A 17,715-nucleotide genomic window follows, 5' to 3' on the forward strand; every position below is an offset into this window, starting at 1 on the left:
GGGTTAAGTTCGCTGACTGCTTGCTCGCCTTCTATGTGCGGTACCGCGATCCTGTGACGCAACAGGATCGCTTCCTTCACGTTGGGTGAAGTTTAACCCACGCGTGTATATTTATGAGTACCGCCATATAGTCTGTCATTACTCAGCAGCAGGTTCCATCTCTGCACGGTGGACCCCGGGCTACGAACGCACCGTACACTATCAGTCTTATTATTTGGTGCGTTCCGCTAGCCCTAACAGTAGGAGCCAGCCGAAACCTCTGCCTACACTGGGCTCGCTCTAACCTCCGCTCGTTAAAACGGAGGTCAGTTCGAGTGGAGACAGCTATTAACTCCTCCAGTGTGGCAGGAATCTCCCTAGTGGCCAGAGCGTCCTTAACGTGGTCAGCCAGGCCCCTCCAAAATATGGGGATAAGAGCTTTATCCGACCAATCGAGCTCAGAAGCTAAAGTGCGGAATTGGACGGCAAAATGACTGACCAAGGACTCACCCTGAGTTAATGCCAGCAGTTGGAGCGCAGTATCATGGGTGACTTGAGGTCCTAAAAAGACCTGTTTCAGAGTGCTCAGAAACAGCGGAGCACTCTGCACCACATGATCGCCACGCTCCCACAGCGGCGTAGCCCATTCCAACGCCCTGTCCGACAAGAGAGACACTATAAATCCCACCATAGCCCTCTCTGTGGGAAAACGTGCAGCCAGGAGCTCGAGGTGAATAGAGCACTGACTCACAAATCCCCTACAAAATTTGCTATCCCCAGAAAATTTTTCTGGCAGCGGGAGGCGAGAAAATGTCGGAGCAGGGATGGCAATGGACAGGGTTGCTGCAGCCACGCTAGCAGCCTGTACAGCAACTGCGGTAACATCCACAGCTGAGGTTGCGCTCTCAAGAGCCGCCAACCTACCCTCCAGCTGCTGGATATACCGCAAGGATTGCTGTTTGTCCGTCATTACTAGCCAGACCCTGGCGCTAGTGTAATGTTAGGGCTAGCGGAACGCACCAAATAATAAGACAGATAGAGTATGGTGCGTTCGCAGCCCGGGGTCCACCGTGCAGAGATGGAACCTGCTGCCAAGTAATGACGGACTATATGGCGGGACTCATAAGTATACACACGTGGGTTAAACTTCACCCAGCGTGAAGGAAGCGATCCTGTTGCGTCACAGGACCGCGGTACCGCACATAGAGCGCGAGAAAGTAGTCAGCGAACTCAAGCCCAACTAGGATTGAAGTCCGATTAGACCCTTGCTGGCACAACACCGCAACTGGGTGTGTAAAGAAACTAAATAACAATTTTAAGGCACAAGAGTGCCTGCGGTGCCGCACTGACGAACGCCACTAACCACCCAAGCTTGGGTAAGGAAAGCACAGAGGAAGTGCACGGCGCCGTACTGGCGGTCACAGCAACTGGATGCTGTAATGTGTGATTAGTGCTGTAGGCTAAGTCGGGCGCTAGATAGCAACCATACTCCTTCCGCGAACAGACATTCAATAGGGTAGGGGTATCCAAGGACGACTTGCACTCACAACATTAACAATTGTACACTAGCGCATGGCCGTGCGGTCATGCGCAGTTTATATAGTTGCAGCACAGGAAGTGGCCACAGAAACTTTGCTCTTCCAAGACCTGCCAAGAGGACCAATGGAATGTGCTGCAGAGCCTGAGCACATGACCCTCGATCTCCAATGGGAGATCTTGCCCTGGGCATGCTCAGTGTGTGCAGACAAGGACTTAGTCCCAGAGAAGTCCGCTCGCTGCTGACCAGCACTGGCTTTAATGGCAGAAGCTGAAGAAGCAGCTGTAACTCTCTGTACAGAGTGAGACTGAGCAAGACGCTGGGACCGACGTCCTTGCTGAGCAGACTCCACTGCGGCTGGATGAGAATGGGAGACCGCAGCGGAGATGGATCGAGATTCCCCCTGTGCAGAAGCGGGAACTCGAGACCTAACACTTGGATTCTCAAATTCATAGAAATGGTTTACAATATTTGATCGAAATGCAGGGCTACGACATGGAAGAAAATTCATGGGAACAGGTAGGCAATGTCAATGCTACTTGTTTGATAAGACAATTCATCAGCGGTATCCTGCAAAGCCTGAGCGAATTGCATCCAGAGGTCACCGATAAGATGGGAGTATTGTTAGGATTTGAACCTGTGACTTTTTGTTTGTTATTCTGTTCCTTTGCTTGAGGAGCTATTCGGAATTTGCTTGACTTCTGTCTGAAACCATATGAACTTCGTCTGGATAGAGGTCATCACTGCCCTGTTGATTTGTCCCCGCCCTGACTGAGCTTGATTGGACCTGCTATATATACCTGGCCCTGTGCAGCTTCCTGTTGCTGAGTATTTTGTGTGCTCAGTCTAACTGAGTGAAGCAATCTCTGAGCTCCTGGTTGGAAGGTGTCTTGCTGGCATTTCTCTGCTTCTTACTGATATTCTGCTGCTACTACCCTGAACTCCTGCTGCTCATACGGACTTTGTGCACGTGTAATACAGGCCTGCCCTTGCTCGGGCTGGTGCCTACATCTGCGGATATATTGAACTATCACTGCCATATATTGCATCTCCAGAGGTCTTTCCACGGTCTGTTCACTTGTATGCTTCGGCCACTGACCTTCAGTCCTGTATCGCAAGTAACGTGACATCCAGTTTTTCAATGTCTTTTTTTAAATGTGGTGACCAGAACTGGACACAGTATTCCAGATGAGGACTGACCAAGGAGGAGTAGAGGGGGATATTTCACATCATCTACACTCTATGCTTTTCTTAATACATCTAAGAACTGTGTTTGCCTTTTTTTGCTGCTGCATCACACTGTTGACTCATGTACAGTCTGTTATAATAATAATAATAATCTTTATTTTTTATATAGCACTAACATATTCCGCAGCCCTTTACAGTTTTGTACACATTATCATCACTGTCCCCGATGGGGCTCATAATCTAGAATCCCTATCAGTATGTCTCTGGAATGTGGGAGGAAACCGGAGAACCCGGAGGAAACCCACACAAACTCTTTGCAGATGTTGTCCTGGGGGGATTTGAACCCAGGACCCCAGCGCTGCAAGGCTGCTGTGCTAACCACTGAGCCACCGTGCTGCCCATGCCCGTGCTGTTATCTATTAGTATACTCAAGTCTCTTTCACACTTGATGTTGCTTAGTTCTATTCTTCTTATTCTGTAGATGTCATTTTCGATTTTCTTGCCTAGATGTAGAATCTTGCATATCTCCCTGTTAAATTGCATTATATTAGTCACTGCCCATTTTCCAGATTCTTCTGAAGCTGTCTCTGTCTTCTCTATTGTTAGCTGTCCCTTCTAGCTTTGCATTGTCTGCAAATTTGATTATTTTACTTTCAGTTCCCTTATCTAGATCCTTTATAAGAAATATTGAACAGCATTGGGGCCAGGACAGATTCTCGTGGTGCCCCACCATCTCTGTGTGTATAAAGGGTGTGGATTCTTTTATTCCTTCGATGGGACAATGAAGATCAGTTGATGTTGCATTTGCTTTGTTAGACATCATTTATGACCACTTCAACCTTTTCATCCTGCAAAAATCCTATAGCATCTTTGACTTTTCTTTTTCTTTTCCCTCACTATAATATTTTTTGCATCATCATTGGCTATGTGGGGTCTCATAATGTACTGTATAAAGGAGGCTATGTGGGGCTCAAACTGTATCTAGGGAGCTATGTGGAGGCTCATATTGTATATAGGGAGTTATGTGCAGGCCCATACTGTATAAAGTGAGCTGTATGCGGGCTCACACTGTATACAGAGGCTATATGAGGGTTTGTACTGTATATAGGAGTCAGTGTGAGGGCTTATATTGTCTTTAGGGAGCTGGACAAAGTACTGCAGTGCTCTGGCATCGGGAAAGGACAGAGAGGCCCGGCACCTGCACACTGCAGCACTTTTCTCTGCCCTCAACAGGGCAGATAAGTACACCTGCACAGAAGTGCGGTGCTGGGGAGCCATGAACCAAGCAGGAGGGCGGCAATCATAAGAAGATGGGAGGCGCCGGACCTGGACCTGCGACACCCATCGGAACGGACCTCCCCAGCATGAGTATAAAGAAACTTATTTTTCTTATCTTTCAGGTCAGAACGGGGGCTTATCTACAGCATTATAGAATGCTGTAGATGTTACGGATCTGCAACTCAGGACTAGGGTAGAAGGGGGAAAACCTGACCCTGTACTAGGACTAGGCTGAAACCCTATGATGGAGTAGGCGACCTATTCCTTGTGAATAGACCCACCAATGTTTCCTGAGCTAAACTCAAGCGAAGACATACCATATGGGGGAAGGGTATCCCTGAACGATCTAGGGACTGGGAACAAAAACAGGTAACCTCCTAGTAGGAAAATAGAGGAAGCTGCAGAAAAGAATGGAAAACCAAAAACAAAACTGGCAGAACTAGAGACCCCAGAACTGCACAATACCATATACAAAAAGCTAACAAGGCAACACGCCAGAACACTAGCAGATTAACACTGTTGTCCAGCAAGGACTGGGAGGCAGGTGCTGGGTAATAAAGGGTGAAGCAATCACCTGACCTAGGACAAACCCAGCACCAGAGGAAAAAGACCAGCAGCCTGAAAACCACAACAAGATGACAGATCAAACCGAAATAGATTCTAACAGTACCTCCCCTTTTATGAAGATCCTCTGGATCCTCTTGACCAAGGCTTATTCGGAAATCTCCTATGAAAAGCCTTAATCAGCCTTGAGGCTGAGACGTCCTCAGCCTTCATCCAGGAGTTATCCGCGGGACCGAAAACCTTCCAGGACATGAGATACTGCAGCCTTCATCTGTGCCACCTGCAATCTAGAATGCGTGAAATCTCAAACTCACCATCCTCATCAAATGGAGGAACAATCGGCATTGTCTCCTTATCTGGTGTGTCAACTCTCTTCAGTAAAGATACATGAAAAACGGAATTAATTCTCCAGGACGAGGGGATGACCAATCTCGCCGCTGCCGAGTTGACAACCTGGACCACTTTGAAGAGTCCTACAAACTTGGGCCCCAGTTTTTTAGAAGGGATCTTCAAACACAGATTCCTAGAGGGCTACCAGACCATGTTCCCAACTGCAAACAACAACTCCCTTCTTTTCTTCTCAAAATATTTCTTTGACCTCTTTCAAATTATGGTGTACACTGGTCCAAAACCTTTCCAAATGTCCAGAAAAACTCCCCTCCTCAGGCACCGCTGCCCCAATCTTAGAAAACGGACCAAAAGATGGATGTCTCCCTGTACTGCAAAAAAAGGAGAACACCCAGCCGAGGAAGACGTATGATTATTAAGAGCAAACTCAGCTAGTGGTAGTTATTCCAACCACATCTCATGATTGTCTGCTACAAAACATCTCAAAAACTGCTCGACGTCCTGGTTCTTCCTTTCGGTCTGTCCATTGGACTCCGGATGATAACCTGACGAAAATTACAAGTGAACCTTTAATCTGTTGCCAAAAGCACACCAAAATTGAGCCACAAACTGTGGTCACCTATTGGAAACAATGTCCGTGGGAACACCATGGAGCCTGACAATCTCTTTCACAAATGTCTTAGCTAGAGTCTTGGCGCAGGGTAATTTATTGAACGGAACCAGATGATACATCTTACTAAACCGATCCACAACAACCCAGATGACAAAAAACCCTCAGAGACTGGCAGATCTGTGATAAAATCCATAGAAAGATGCGTCCATGGTGAGCTAGGAACCTCCAAAGCGCAAAGCAATCCAGCAGCCGGGGCATGTGAGGCCTTTGACCTAGCGCACACGGTACACTGACGCACCCACTTGATGATTTCTCTTTGCCACCCTGGTAAGTCGACCGATCGACTTTCTATTTTCCGAAGTCCCTGGATGACTCACCAAACGAGACTCATGACATTCAGCAAAAAAAAGCTCTCCTCAAGGCTCTAGGCACAAATAATTTACCATACGGAGTGTTTGTTGGTGCAGCATTCTGGGCTTCTAGGATGCTATTTTCCAATTCAGAATCCAATGCTGCCACCACCAACCCTCTCTGCAAAATACATTCCTCCTTCTCAGTATTAACAGCTGGAGAAAAACTATGAGAAAGTGTTCTTTGTCCCAGGGATATAAGTTACAGAGAAATGGAAGCGGGCAAAAATCAGTGCCCACCTAGCTTGACGGGCATTCAAACATTTAGCAGCATAAAGATATATCAGATTCTTATGATCAGTACAAACCTGTATTCGATGTCTAGCCAGCTCCAAAAAATGTCGCCAATGCTCAAATGCGAGTTTAATAGACAGCAACTCTTGGATTCCAACATCATAGTTCAGCTGAGTCTCCAAAAATTTTAAAAAAAAGAAAGCACAGGGATGCCCTACATCCTCTCCCTCTTGGGACAGAACTGCCCCGACCCCTACTGATGAGGCATCCACCTTTACCAGAAACGGCTTAGTCTCATCTGTCTGGATCAAAACATGAACAGAGCTAAATCTCTCCTTGAGATGCTCAAAAGCCTTAACAGCCTCAGTAGACCATTGGACAGTATTAGAACCCTTCTTGTTGAGGCCAGTTATAGGTTTAGCGATTCTTAATGAATTTTCTATAATAGTTAGCAAACCCTTTAAATCTTTGAACCGACTTTAAACATTTAGGCCTAGGACACTCCAAAACTGCCTAAACCTACACCGGGCCCATCTCAAACTCATCACTTGAGACAAAGTATACCAAAAAAACTAATTTTCTGTACCGCAAACTCGCACTTCTCCAATTTAGCAAAGAGTGTGTTTTCGCTCAAAATCTGTAGAGCTTCGTGGACTCTCTGCCAATGTGACTCCAGATCAAGTGAGTAAATCAAAATATCATCCAAATAAACAATAACACTTCTACCGATCAACGGCCTCAGTATGTCATTAATGAAATTTTGAAAAAATGCAGGCGCATTAGTAGGCCAAAAGGCATCACTAGACACTCAAAATTACATTCCGGGGTATTAAAAGCTGACCACTTTGCTCCGGCTAGTTGGCTAAACAAATCAGGAATTAGCAGCAACGGGTAAGGATTGCGCACAGTGATCTTATTAATCTCCCTAAAATCCAGACACGGCCTAAGACCCCATCCTTTTTTTTGACAAAAAAAAAAATCCTGCGGCCACAGGGGACTTAGAGGGTCTTATATAACCTGCAGCTAAACTAGTCTGTAGGTATTCCTTTAAGGTCTCCCTCTCGGGAATCGTCAGATTAAATAAACGACTCTTAAGGAGTGCAGCACCTGGAACAAACTCAATAGCGCAATCGTAATCTCTATGGGGTGGTAGAGCTTGCGACTCAACTTCCGAAAATACTCTCCAGAAATCCTGAATGGCTTCAGGTAGCTCCCTCTTCACAATAGCAGCAACATGAACATTACAACATTTATCAAACAACCCCTGACCCCAGGACCTTATAGTACTAGACGACCAGTCCAGCAAAGTATTGTGCATTTTTTAACCAGGGTAAACCCAGGATGACTGGGAAAGGCTATTTAGCAAGAACAAACAAGTCTAAACACTCCTGATGTTTCATATTCACAATAAGTGGAAACCCGGTGACCTTTTGAGAAACGCACCGATGCTCCAGGGGAGTGTTATCAATCGCCACAACAGGAAAAGGAGATGACAATGGTTTAGAATCAAACTTATATTTGTCTAGAAATTGTTGATCAATCAAATTAAGTGCAGAACCACAATCCACCATTACCTGAAAATCAATGGAATGATCACGATAGGTGGTATTACCAGAAAAAAACTCCTGCGAAATGTAAAAACGCAATACGAACGGGAGTGTTGCTCCTACTGACCTTTTTTTTCCTCCTTATGCAACCCTCACATTGCTTAATAAATTGGTCAGCCTTACCACAATACAAGCATAGACCCTCAGAGAACCTACTCTCCCTCTACTGGGAATGAGAGGACATCGCCCCAAGTTGCATCGGTTCCCCGCTGTCGAAGAGGGTATCCTGAGGGGCAGCAAGGGACTTAGAACACTGCGCATAAATGAAGGCTTCCAACCCCACCTGGCTAGGGGGATTCCAAATCGCTTCCAGGCTGCCCGGATACCAAAGACCACCTGTAACCTGTACCTGAACTGCATCAGTAAAAGGTAGAGAGACTGTAACCTTGTGTCCTCCAATTCTTTCCTGCACTTTACCATCTTTCTCATCATTTCTAACTACACCAGGAGCCCTGGGGACTAAGGTCTACCTGTGGGGAGCTGTACCATCTAAGCTGCAAAATCATCATCTCAGGTGGACCCCGTTAAGCTGCTTCAGCCATCCCTTTCCGAGTACCACAGGTGGAGTCACGAACATACTACATTAGACTTTATTTCCATTTCCATTAACCCCCTTTTACTGGATGCCTAGGGCCATGGATTGGGTCATTGCCACGGTGACTACATCCCTTTAAGAACCAGCCCAGTACCGAGTACCACACGGTCCTAGCGGGCGCTCCATAAGTAACCTCTCTTCATGTGACAGCACCATAGAATCACTGATGCTCTAAAAAATTACTAATAACAATAATCCTCCACATGATGTTCCACCCAGTCCTCACCTCCTGCCCTCCTTGCCAGACTACAAACAGCAGAAAGCTGCAGCAGTTGGCACTTGTTTTTCATTACCATCAGAGATGTGCTACTGTTGTCTGCTGATTGTTTGCACTACTCTTCCCACATACTTATACTCCAACAGAAAAAGTGGTCGTGAACACAATTTCTTCCAATTGTAGGCCAGGATCAGGTGGATGGCCCATAGAACTACAGACAGCAGAATCATCAAAAGGCAGAAGTGATAGCTGCATGACTGGGACTAAGCCTGCTTTTTTGATTTGAATGGGAGTAAGGTGAAAGACAGATGTCCATGGGCTTTAGGCGCAAAATCTGCACTTTCAGCAGGCAACTGTGTGAAAGACCAAGCAAAGGAATTGAAGGCAATCTCAGCCAACCAATTTAAAACCATCTTTATGTGATCTTGTCTCACTTTTTGTCCAGCTGTGCTTGTTCCTATGACATTTTGTGGAAGATCCTGAGGCCTGCATGCACCAAAGAAAGGTGTTTCATTTGGGCATGTAGACGGCAGGGCTGTGGAGTCGATAAGCCAAACCTATGACTCTTCAATTTCTCTGACTCACGACTACACGACTCAGACTCTACAACACGGCCTCACTACTTGCATGTACATAAAGTGCAGCACAGATTCATCTACACTAAATGACTACATTATTATATCATGAATAAAACAGAGATTTATAGGACATTTCATAACTTTCCCAAATTTTTATGGAAAAAATTTACAGCACATAATGCATTGCTTTTTTATTATTCTGTTTTATTTTATAGAATTGCCCTATTCACATTTGTTTGCAGGGCAGTTGTCCTGCTCTTACACCAATTTCACTTCCTTTTGCAGCCCCTTAGCCCTGATTGTGACAATTTTACAGCCACCGAAGTTCAGGTCCCCATTGACTTCTCTTGGGATTGAGTCTCGGGTCAAGTTCAAGGTGAAGTTTGGCCCCAAACAAACTTTTTACTGTATGATCAGCAAACCCGAACATGCACAGGTTTGCTAGTGCGTACCTATGACATTGGACAAATGGTGAAAGAAAAAGTTTAAACTTTTGTGTGCCAATGGTATGGTGTTAAAACCACCATGATGAATGTTATTTTTGTGTTGTAAAGATTAAAGGCTTTGATCGTTACAAGAAAGCTTGGCGGGTTTATCCTGATTTAAAATCAGCAAGATGACCTGTTTCACATGGCAATGATGTTCCCATACCAGTGTTTACTAAACTACCAGATCATCCACTCTCAGCTTATAAAGAGAGGCAGGGATTGGAGTGTACAGCAGGTTGTAGCAGTGGAAGTGAATTTGAGGGAAGCTCTTCTAGATCTAAACCATTAAGCCAAGATGAACTCAATGACCAGATTCAAAACTCTTTCCAAGCAAGCATCTGATCTTTTAGCGTCCAAACTTAATGAGCAAAATCTGATAAAAGCGGAAGTTAAAATTACAACCTATCGGACAAGTGAAGAGAGGCTTCTCAAATATTTCAACCAAGAGAAAAAACTTGTATACTGCAATGATATCCCACAAATTCAAATGGAACTAACGGAATATCAACCAGAAGACTGGTGACTTTTTATAGTCAGCTCCATTAGAATCTTGAAACATGTTCTCTTGCACAAAAGGGTAACAGTTATGCATCTCTTCCCATTGCTCACTCAACAAATCTTAAAGAAGAATATGAAAATTTAAAAATCATATTACAAAAAATCTCTTATTATGAACATCAGTGGTCGATTTGTGTTGATCTGACGATCGTGAACTTTTTGCTTGGACAGCAATCTCGATGCACAAAATACCTATGTTTCATGTGTTTCTGGGATAGCAAGGCAAAGCAAGATCATTGGACAAAAGTGTCATGGCCTACAAGGGAAGAAATAATTGTTGGTGCTGAAAATATCATCAACAACCCACTGATGGACAAGAACAAAATCATTCCCCCACCGCTTCATATTAAGCTAGGATTAATGAAGCAATTTGTTAGGGCTTTGGACGAATCAGGTAATTGTTTCAAGTACACTAAAAGCTGGATTTGGTGGCCCTCATATTCGTAAACTCATGAACGATTCAAATTTTTTCCACATGCATGAATGACACTGAGTCTTCGTCCTAGAAGCATTTTGTCTCTGTTGTGAAGAACTACTTGGGTAATCACAAAGCTGACAATTATGAAGAACTGGTGCAAGATAACCTCGCTATCTTGACAAATTTGGGAGTTGATATGAGCATAAAGATGCACTTTATCCATAGCCATTTACACAGATGTCCTGATAACTTTGGAGACTTCACCAAGGAACAAGTCGAGAGGTTCCACCAGCATATGAAGTTAATGGAGGAGAGATATCAAGACAGATGGGACATACACATGATGGCAGCCTACTGTTGGATTCTGCAAGATGATTGTCCTGATGACACATATTAAATCGTATATACACAGCGTTTTTTGAAGCATTGACATTAATAACAATTAATAACTAATATAGTATTAATTAATCATATCATGCATAACTTTTTCCTGTCACAGATATTTTTAATTTCTTTTCTGTATAATTGTATACTGTTTACTTACTAGTTGTGACAAAAATAATAATATTCTCGCAATTTGTAATGCTTTTAAATTGTGTTGCGTTAATTAATTAACCATTAAATAGCTAAGAAACCAGAAACAATCTTACAAAACCGAAGTCGTATTCTTAATTAACATCATACAAGTAATATAAAACCATTCAGACTTTGTTGGCACAATAATCACCATATACCAGTTGCAAAAATACATTTGCCGGCTTTCCGAATCTTTATCAGCTTGGAAAATTGTTCAAGGCAAGGTTTTTTTTTTGCAAACCACTTATTTTGTATTAAAGTGTTCAAATTCACTTGAAACCTCAAATTTCAAGAAATTCATCATGAACTTGATCTTCCATGCATCAATTTTCTCATTTTTATTTAAAATCTTCCTTATGGAGTAACATTCCTAAACCGATCATTAATTGGTCCCACGTGAAACATTCAAGCATATGATTTATTTAGTGAATTACACATAATTTACCGTGTGAATGGATGGGAATTTTACGGCCATCAGATGTTTGCCATTGTTGCCAAAACACACCTTCATAAATATGTAATTTATTGCATATATTATTATATTTATTTAGTATTTAGCCCACCCCCCTAAAAAATGAAATAAAAATGCTAAAATGCAAGCTGGATACTATCTGTTCTAGGCCCTGAAATATACACAAGCAGTGGGTAAGATGAATACATGGAGTAACCCCATGTTGAGTTTGAGGAAATGAATATACTGTTTATTCATATTGTTTCTTTGAGCTCTATACAATGTATTCCAAAAACATTATCACTAAAAGTTTATTTAAGAATACTTTAATGTTTTGTTATCATAAGGAGACAGCAAATGTAATGTCGTCTAAAATTAAACCTTTGCCAAAATGCAAGGAAAAAGCCTAAATTCATAGGTAGAAATCTTTTTTCTTGTGGTCAAAGCCCCCATACTGCCTGTTGTTATTCTTCCAGTATTGTTTTGGTTGCATTGGAAATGAAGGCTTATCTATAAACATTTGTCTGCCTTCATTATCCTAGTGTGGTGGGGATTTATACAGAAGTTTATGGTAAGTCTACATTTTGTCTGTCTTTTTTATGTGTTTTTGTTTTTAATGTATATCTAATAAATCATATTTTAAGGAGGAGTTATATGTTAATGCAGTGCCCCAGGGTCCTGGTCGTTGCAGTAATGTCATTCTCCTCTAGGGGGAGTGATGCTACATTTGGAGGCAATAAAGGAGATCTCTTTACCAGGTATCGCAAACATGCAACACACTTCATACTCCAGTCCACCATGGGGAGCTATGCTCCTATTTATTAGGGCACTCTTCAAAACTAGGTAAAACTGGTGGTCTGGATAGGTCACCCAGTGAGCTGCTATCTGAGCTCTGCTCAGTTAGTTGGTCCCTGACAGGGGTGGGATTCTGTCAGGGGCCTAGACAGAAGGCCACAGAGCTGCACCTGCCCCACGTGCGGCAGCTCCCAAGAAAGAGACACGAACAGCAAACTGTATTGTAGAGAGTGAGAAGAAGTCTTAGCAAAAGGAGTGGAAACCAGAATGAGTTCTGCCCTGCACAGGCTGCCTCCTTCTGAGGCACAGGATCCGGTAGCCAGAACACCGAGAGAGCAACAGTCCTTTATGCCTTGCTCCAGAGACTGGCAGGACAGCTAATTTCAAGTTACTGATCCGCCCTATACCCAGGAGACATGGTGGCAACTTATGGGGGCCGGGGAGTGCTAGAGTCCCTGTAAAAAGCCTCAGGCCATCAGTCATATGGGTTTGTTACTATCCATCTGGGGCACCGAGAGAGACATAACATCTAGAACATCTACAACAGTTGTGAGGACCTTATGAGAAGCTCAGCAGGAAGGTACTACAACACCCAGGTGCTAGAGGATGGCTACTGATTTCCACCTGGATAAGGGGTCTCTGGATTTGCCTCCAAACCGGCTGGACTCTGCCTGCTCTGTGATCTGGTGCTCTGGACTGTGGATGCTGAACCCTCAGTAAAAAGGTAAAGAGACTGCAACCTTGTGTCCTCATTCTTCACTGCGCCTCACACCATCCACTATCTACACACTGGGAAGCCCTGGGGACATACTTCACCTGTGGGAAGGTATACCATCTAGCTGCCATAACATCACCCCAGCAGACCCCTAAGCAGTGTCGGTCACCCTGACCGAACACCACAGGTGGCGTCACGAACATTTCCCCTTTAAATACCTTTCCCCTTTTATCAGCGGACCTCCCGAGGGTCACGGACCGGGTCAGCCACTGTGACATCCCCCTTGAGAACCGGTACCGAGTACTCCACTGCCCTACGCGGGGGCGATCCATTAAAGCTTACTGGATAATCCTCACATTACCATATATAAGGTCAAATGGCAGATCAGAAATATGCCGTCTCCTTACTTTCTGGTTTCTGATGAATGCTGGGATGCTCAAACAAAATGCCATGAAGGGGCATTGGCTGCAGTCTTGTCCCATCCTGAAACGAGGATTCATCAATGACGTCCATTTCAGGGGCTAGGCTAGTCCCTGCTCTATTGAGCATTCATTGGTTGTCAAGTCCAACATATGCTCAGTAGGATATTGTCACTGTGCAATATTTTTTTTAAGGCACAATGACCATGCACTAAATCGCCGACTCTGACGAAAAGTGACAAACCTTTAAGAGAGGGTGATGTTAGGCTACGTTCACACTAGCGTTGTGCGCCGCTGCGTCGGCGACGCAACGCACAACGCACGCAAAAACGCAGCGTTTTGCGATGCATGCGTCGTATTTTGCCGAAATTTGGACGCAAGAAAAATGCAACTTGTTGCGTTTTCTTGGTCCAACGCTTGCGGCAAAAAAGACGCATGCGTCGCACAACGCAGCACAAAAAGACGCATGCGTCCCCCATGTTAAATATAGGGGCGCATGACGCATGCACGCATGCACGCTAGTGTGAACGTTACCTTAGTGCGCAGTGTAAGGAGATAACCTGGCAAGTTACAAAAGCAGAGACCAATCCTGCCCCAAATTAATTCCACTTGTTGAGGCCGGGCTGGTTCTGCTCTTTTTCCAATATACAGTATACCTGTAATTTGTCATAGTAAACTTTGTTACATCTTAATTAGGAAATATTTCATGTGCATATTTAAAAATTACAGAAGAACTCACCTGATGGATGCTCTGTCTTTTCTGAGCACTGATTGTAAGAGATCCAGTAATTATGTACTAAAAAAACACAAAAAATCAAAATAATAAAGTGAGCCTATGTATGTTTATTAGAAGATGGGCAATCAGTCACTGAAGGAGATAACTAGAATCATTGGTCATCCTATGTGTGAACCAACGCTCAATTTTGCTTATATTTTTTATAAACTGAGAATGGGTGGCATGATAAATTTGGCAAGATTTATGTTTTCATGTAAGACACATCTCCTTGATTCAGGGGTGGATATTATCATAAGGAATTGTCTAACCATAAGTAACTAGAAATAAGCAGATAATGTAAAATTCGAATTTGCCAGCTTTGCTGTGGCATGTATCACTGAAAAGCATTTGGAACATGCAAGTTAGCTTATACATTTGATAAACATGTGTACTAAGAAAACATAACATGTTCATATTTGAAACGCAGAATTCCGAGATCCAGGTTAAGCGGGAACTCAGAACAGGACCTAGAAATCACAACAATAAACAAATCACAAAAAGAGTCATAATTTGCAAAGATATGCAGCTCAAGTAAAACAAAATATAGCCAAAATATAATAAAGTAAAAAAAATAATTAGTAATAATTACAGTATTAAACCAAGTGAAATTTTGGAGATAACTACAACCATTGGTCAGCCTCTGCGTGAGCCCATACAAACCCTCAATTTTGCAATTGGCTTCTTATTTGATAAACTGAATACATTTGGCAAAATGTATGTTTTTCATGTTATACACATTTACAAGTTTCAGTGGTGGACATACCAAAAGGAATTAACTAACCAAATGTAGCTAGAAATAAGTAGATAACATAAGATTTGAATTTCCGGCTTTGATTAATTTTGGCCCGAAATTTGATTTAATGACCTCCTATACGCATTAAAATGGTGGTCCTTAAGGAGCCTTAACGGTGGCAATTTCCACTGGTGTCAGCTGTACATGACAGCTGACACGGTGCAGTCTTGGAAACGGCTGGTTTTGCCATTTGATCGAGGCCGATTAACCCCTCAAATACCGCTGTCAGTCACAACAGCGGTAATTAAGCTGTTGCAAGGGGTTCCCTTAGTGACCATCGGACCACTGCAATGAGAATCGCAGATCTTGATAGTTACCATGGTACCCTGAGATCATGTGATGAGTGATGACCACAGGGTATGGTGGCCTGTGAGATCCAGCTATTAGTTGGGTCCCAGAGGCTGAGTCAGTGACTCACTGACAGTCTCATGCACTGCTGTACACTAGTACTGCAGTGTGTGAGACCAGAGATCAAAACAAAAATTCTACATGTCTCACAGTGAAAACGTGCATATGAACAATGAAAAGTCATTTCACCACTCAAAGCACAGCGTTTGTGATAAAACAAAAATAAACAAAAAGAATTACACATAATTAGTTTTTCCGCATGTGGAATAACCTGCTCTATATAACTGGCATGTTATTAATTCCATTTGGCAAAAGTCGTAAAAAGTTTAAAAAAAACATGCCAAAAGATGTCACTTTTTCATCATACTGACTCACAAAAAAGTGAATAAAAAGCGATCAGAAAGACGTATGTAAAAAAAAATGGTATAAATGAAAACGCCAAACCATCTCACAAAAAACAAGCCCTAAAATGAACAAAGACTGGGAAACGACATAGTTCCTCCCACTTTCTAATAAAATCCAGTCAGTATTGCGCTCCCAAATCTAAATCCCTCCTTCTGAACCCCACTGTGCCTAAACCACAGTAAGCGGCCACATGCTTGGCATTATTGTAGTGGGGAAAGAGGACTTAATTTATGGGGTGCCTGTCACCGAAGCACAAACTGGGCACAATGTATGGAGGCACTACAATATATGGGAGCTCTACTTTGTATGAGGGCAGAATATATGGGCACTAAACTGACATATTTGCAATTCTCGAGAAAAAGGCCTGGAATGGATGTTGCAAAATAGTCACTACAGCCATAGATCATCGAGAGATGCAATTTCTACAATGGAGTCACTTTGGGGGGTTTTCTGCTGTTCTGACACCTTTGGGGCTCCGCAAAATCGTGCTCCAAAAGCCGAATAGCACTTCTTCCTTCTCAGCCCTGACGTGTTGCCTAACAGTAATTTCTGATGACATATAGGGCATCACTGTGTCCGGGAGAAATTGCGCAATTGTGGCGCCCCTGAAGGTCCAGACGCTACAGAGATACTGCATCTCAGCCAGAGGTGTAGTATCCTAACTATCTGGCAAGAAGGGAATATTGTACAGAACTCACACCCATCTAAACTGGTCTAAACTGGTGTCTCTGGGTGAACCCTAAAGGAGGATGGCCTCATCCCAGTCTAGATAGGAAAGGGTGTTGGGAGTGGTTGGAGAATGTAGGAAAAAAGGGAGGAGCTAATCAGGCGGAAAGGAGTGTGAGAGAGCTGTTGGTTCTGAGAGACCAAAGGAGAAGGAAGTCTAAGGAGTGGGAGAAAGGAAGTGGAGCTGGACAGACGTGCAGGTCTGAAGCTCCTGACAGACACAGAAAGAGCAGGAGAATTGAGAGGGATGAGAAGAAGATCCCAGAAAAAAGGGGTTCCAGGGACACGGAAAGTGCGGACCCATTTCCAGGCTTTCCAGCGCCAGTCGAGGGACCAGTAGGGGATCCTGCCCTGAATTAGTGGGAACACTCCGGGCTCCAGCTAAGAATCCGGAGGCTGCTGTGAATGCAGGTGCAGCAGCCACATTTGTACCTACTCGCTGAAAAGGTGAATACATAGGGTCAAGGGGGCACTGAGTACATCGCCCGACCAGGCCCGCTTTCACTGGCTTCGGACACTGGGTGGCAAGGGCTGGGCAGGAGAGGCGATAGCCAGCGCAGAAAGATGGCCAGGAGAGACATACATATAAGAGGAGTTCTGGACAGGTGCCTGACTTGCTGGAGAGTTTCCTGGACTTCTTACCTGGAGGACACAGCACCCCGGCTGGGGGCCCAAACTGTAAGTAAAACTGTGAAACCTGCAACATGCTGTGTACCTCTGTTTCTTTCTGGCATCGCTTACTCTGTACCTCTACATGTCCCTAGCAACATTGCCACCCGCATCACTAACGGCCCTGGGGACCAAGCTCTACCTGTGGGGAGCTATACCATCTAAGCTGCAAAACCTTTAGCCCCAGAGGATCCCTTTAAGCAGCATCGGCCACCCCTGACTGAATACCACAGGTGGCGTCATGAACATTACTATATTAGACTTTATTTCCATTTTCATTAACCCCTTTTTACAGGACGCCCAGGGCCACGGACCGGGTCACTGCCACCGTGATCACTCCTTTAAGAACAGAACCAGCCCGATACTGAGTACCCCACGATCCTAGCGGGTGCTCCACAATAATTATGAGGTTTAGTTTCACCTATTAACAC

At 44.0% G+C, this 17,715-nt stretch overlaps 1 protein-coding gene across 1 annotated transcript in view; it reads right to left on the reverse strand.

Annotated features, from left to right (window-relative positions):
• Window positions 1-17,715, reverse strand: part of LOC138667662 (membrane-spanning 4-domains subfamily A member 4A-like) — a 149,974-nt gene that overhangs the window by 74,231 nt on the left and 58,028 nt on the right. Inside the window, exon 4 of the mRNA XM_069755788.1 lies at window positions 14,308-14,364. Within this exon, the coding sequence (XP_069611889.1) occupies window positions 14,308-14,364 (57 nt within the window). The remainder of the gene's footprint in view (window positions 1-14,307; window positions 14,365-17,715) is intronic.

Source organism: Ranitomeya imitator, chromosome 2 (genome assembly GCF_032444005.1).
Source record: "Ranitomeya imitator isolate aRanImi1 chromosome 2, aRanImi1.pri, whole genome shotgun sequence".
Classification (NCBI taxonomy): domain Eukaryota; kingdom Metazoa; phylum Chordata; class Amphibia; order Anura; family Dendrobatidae; genus Ranitomeya; species Ranitomeya imitator.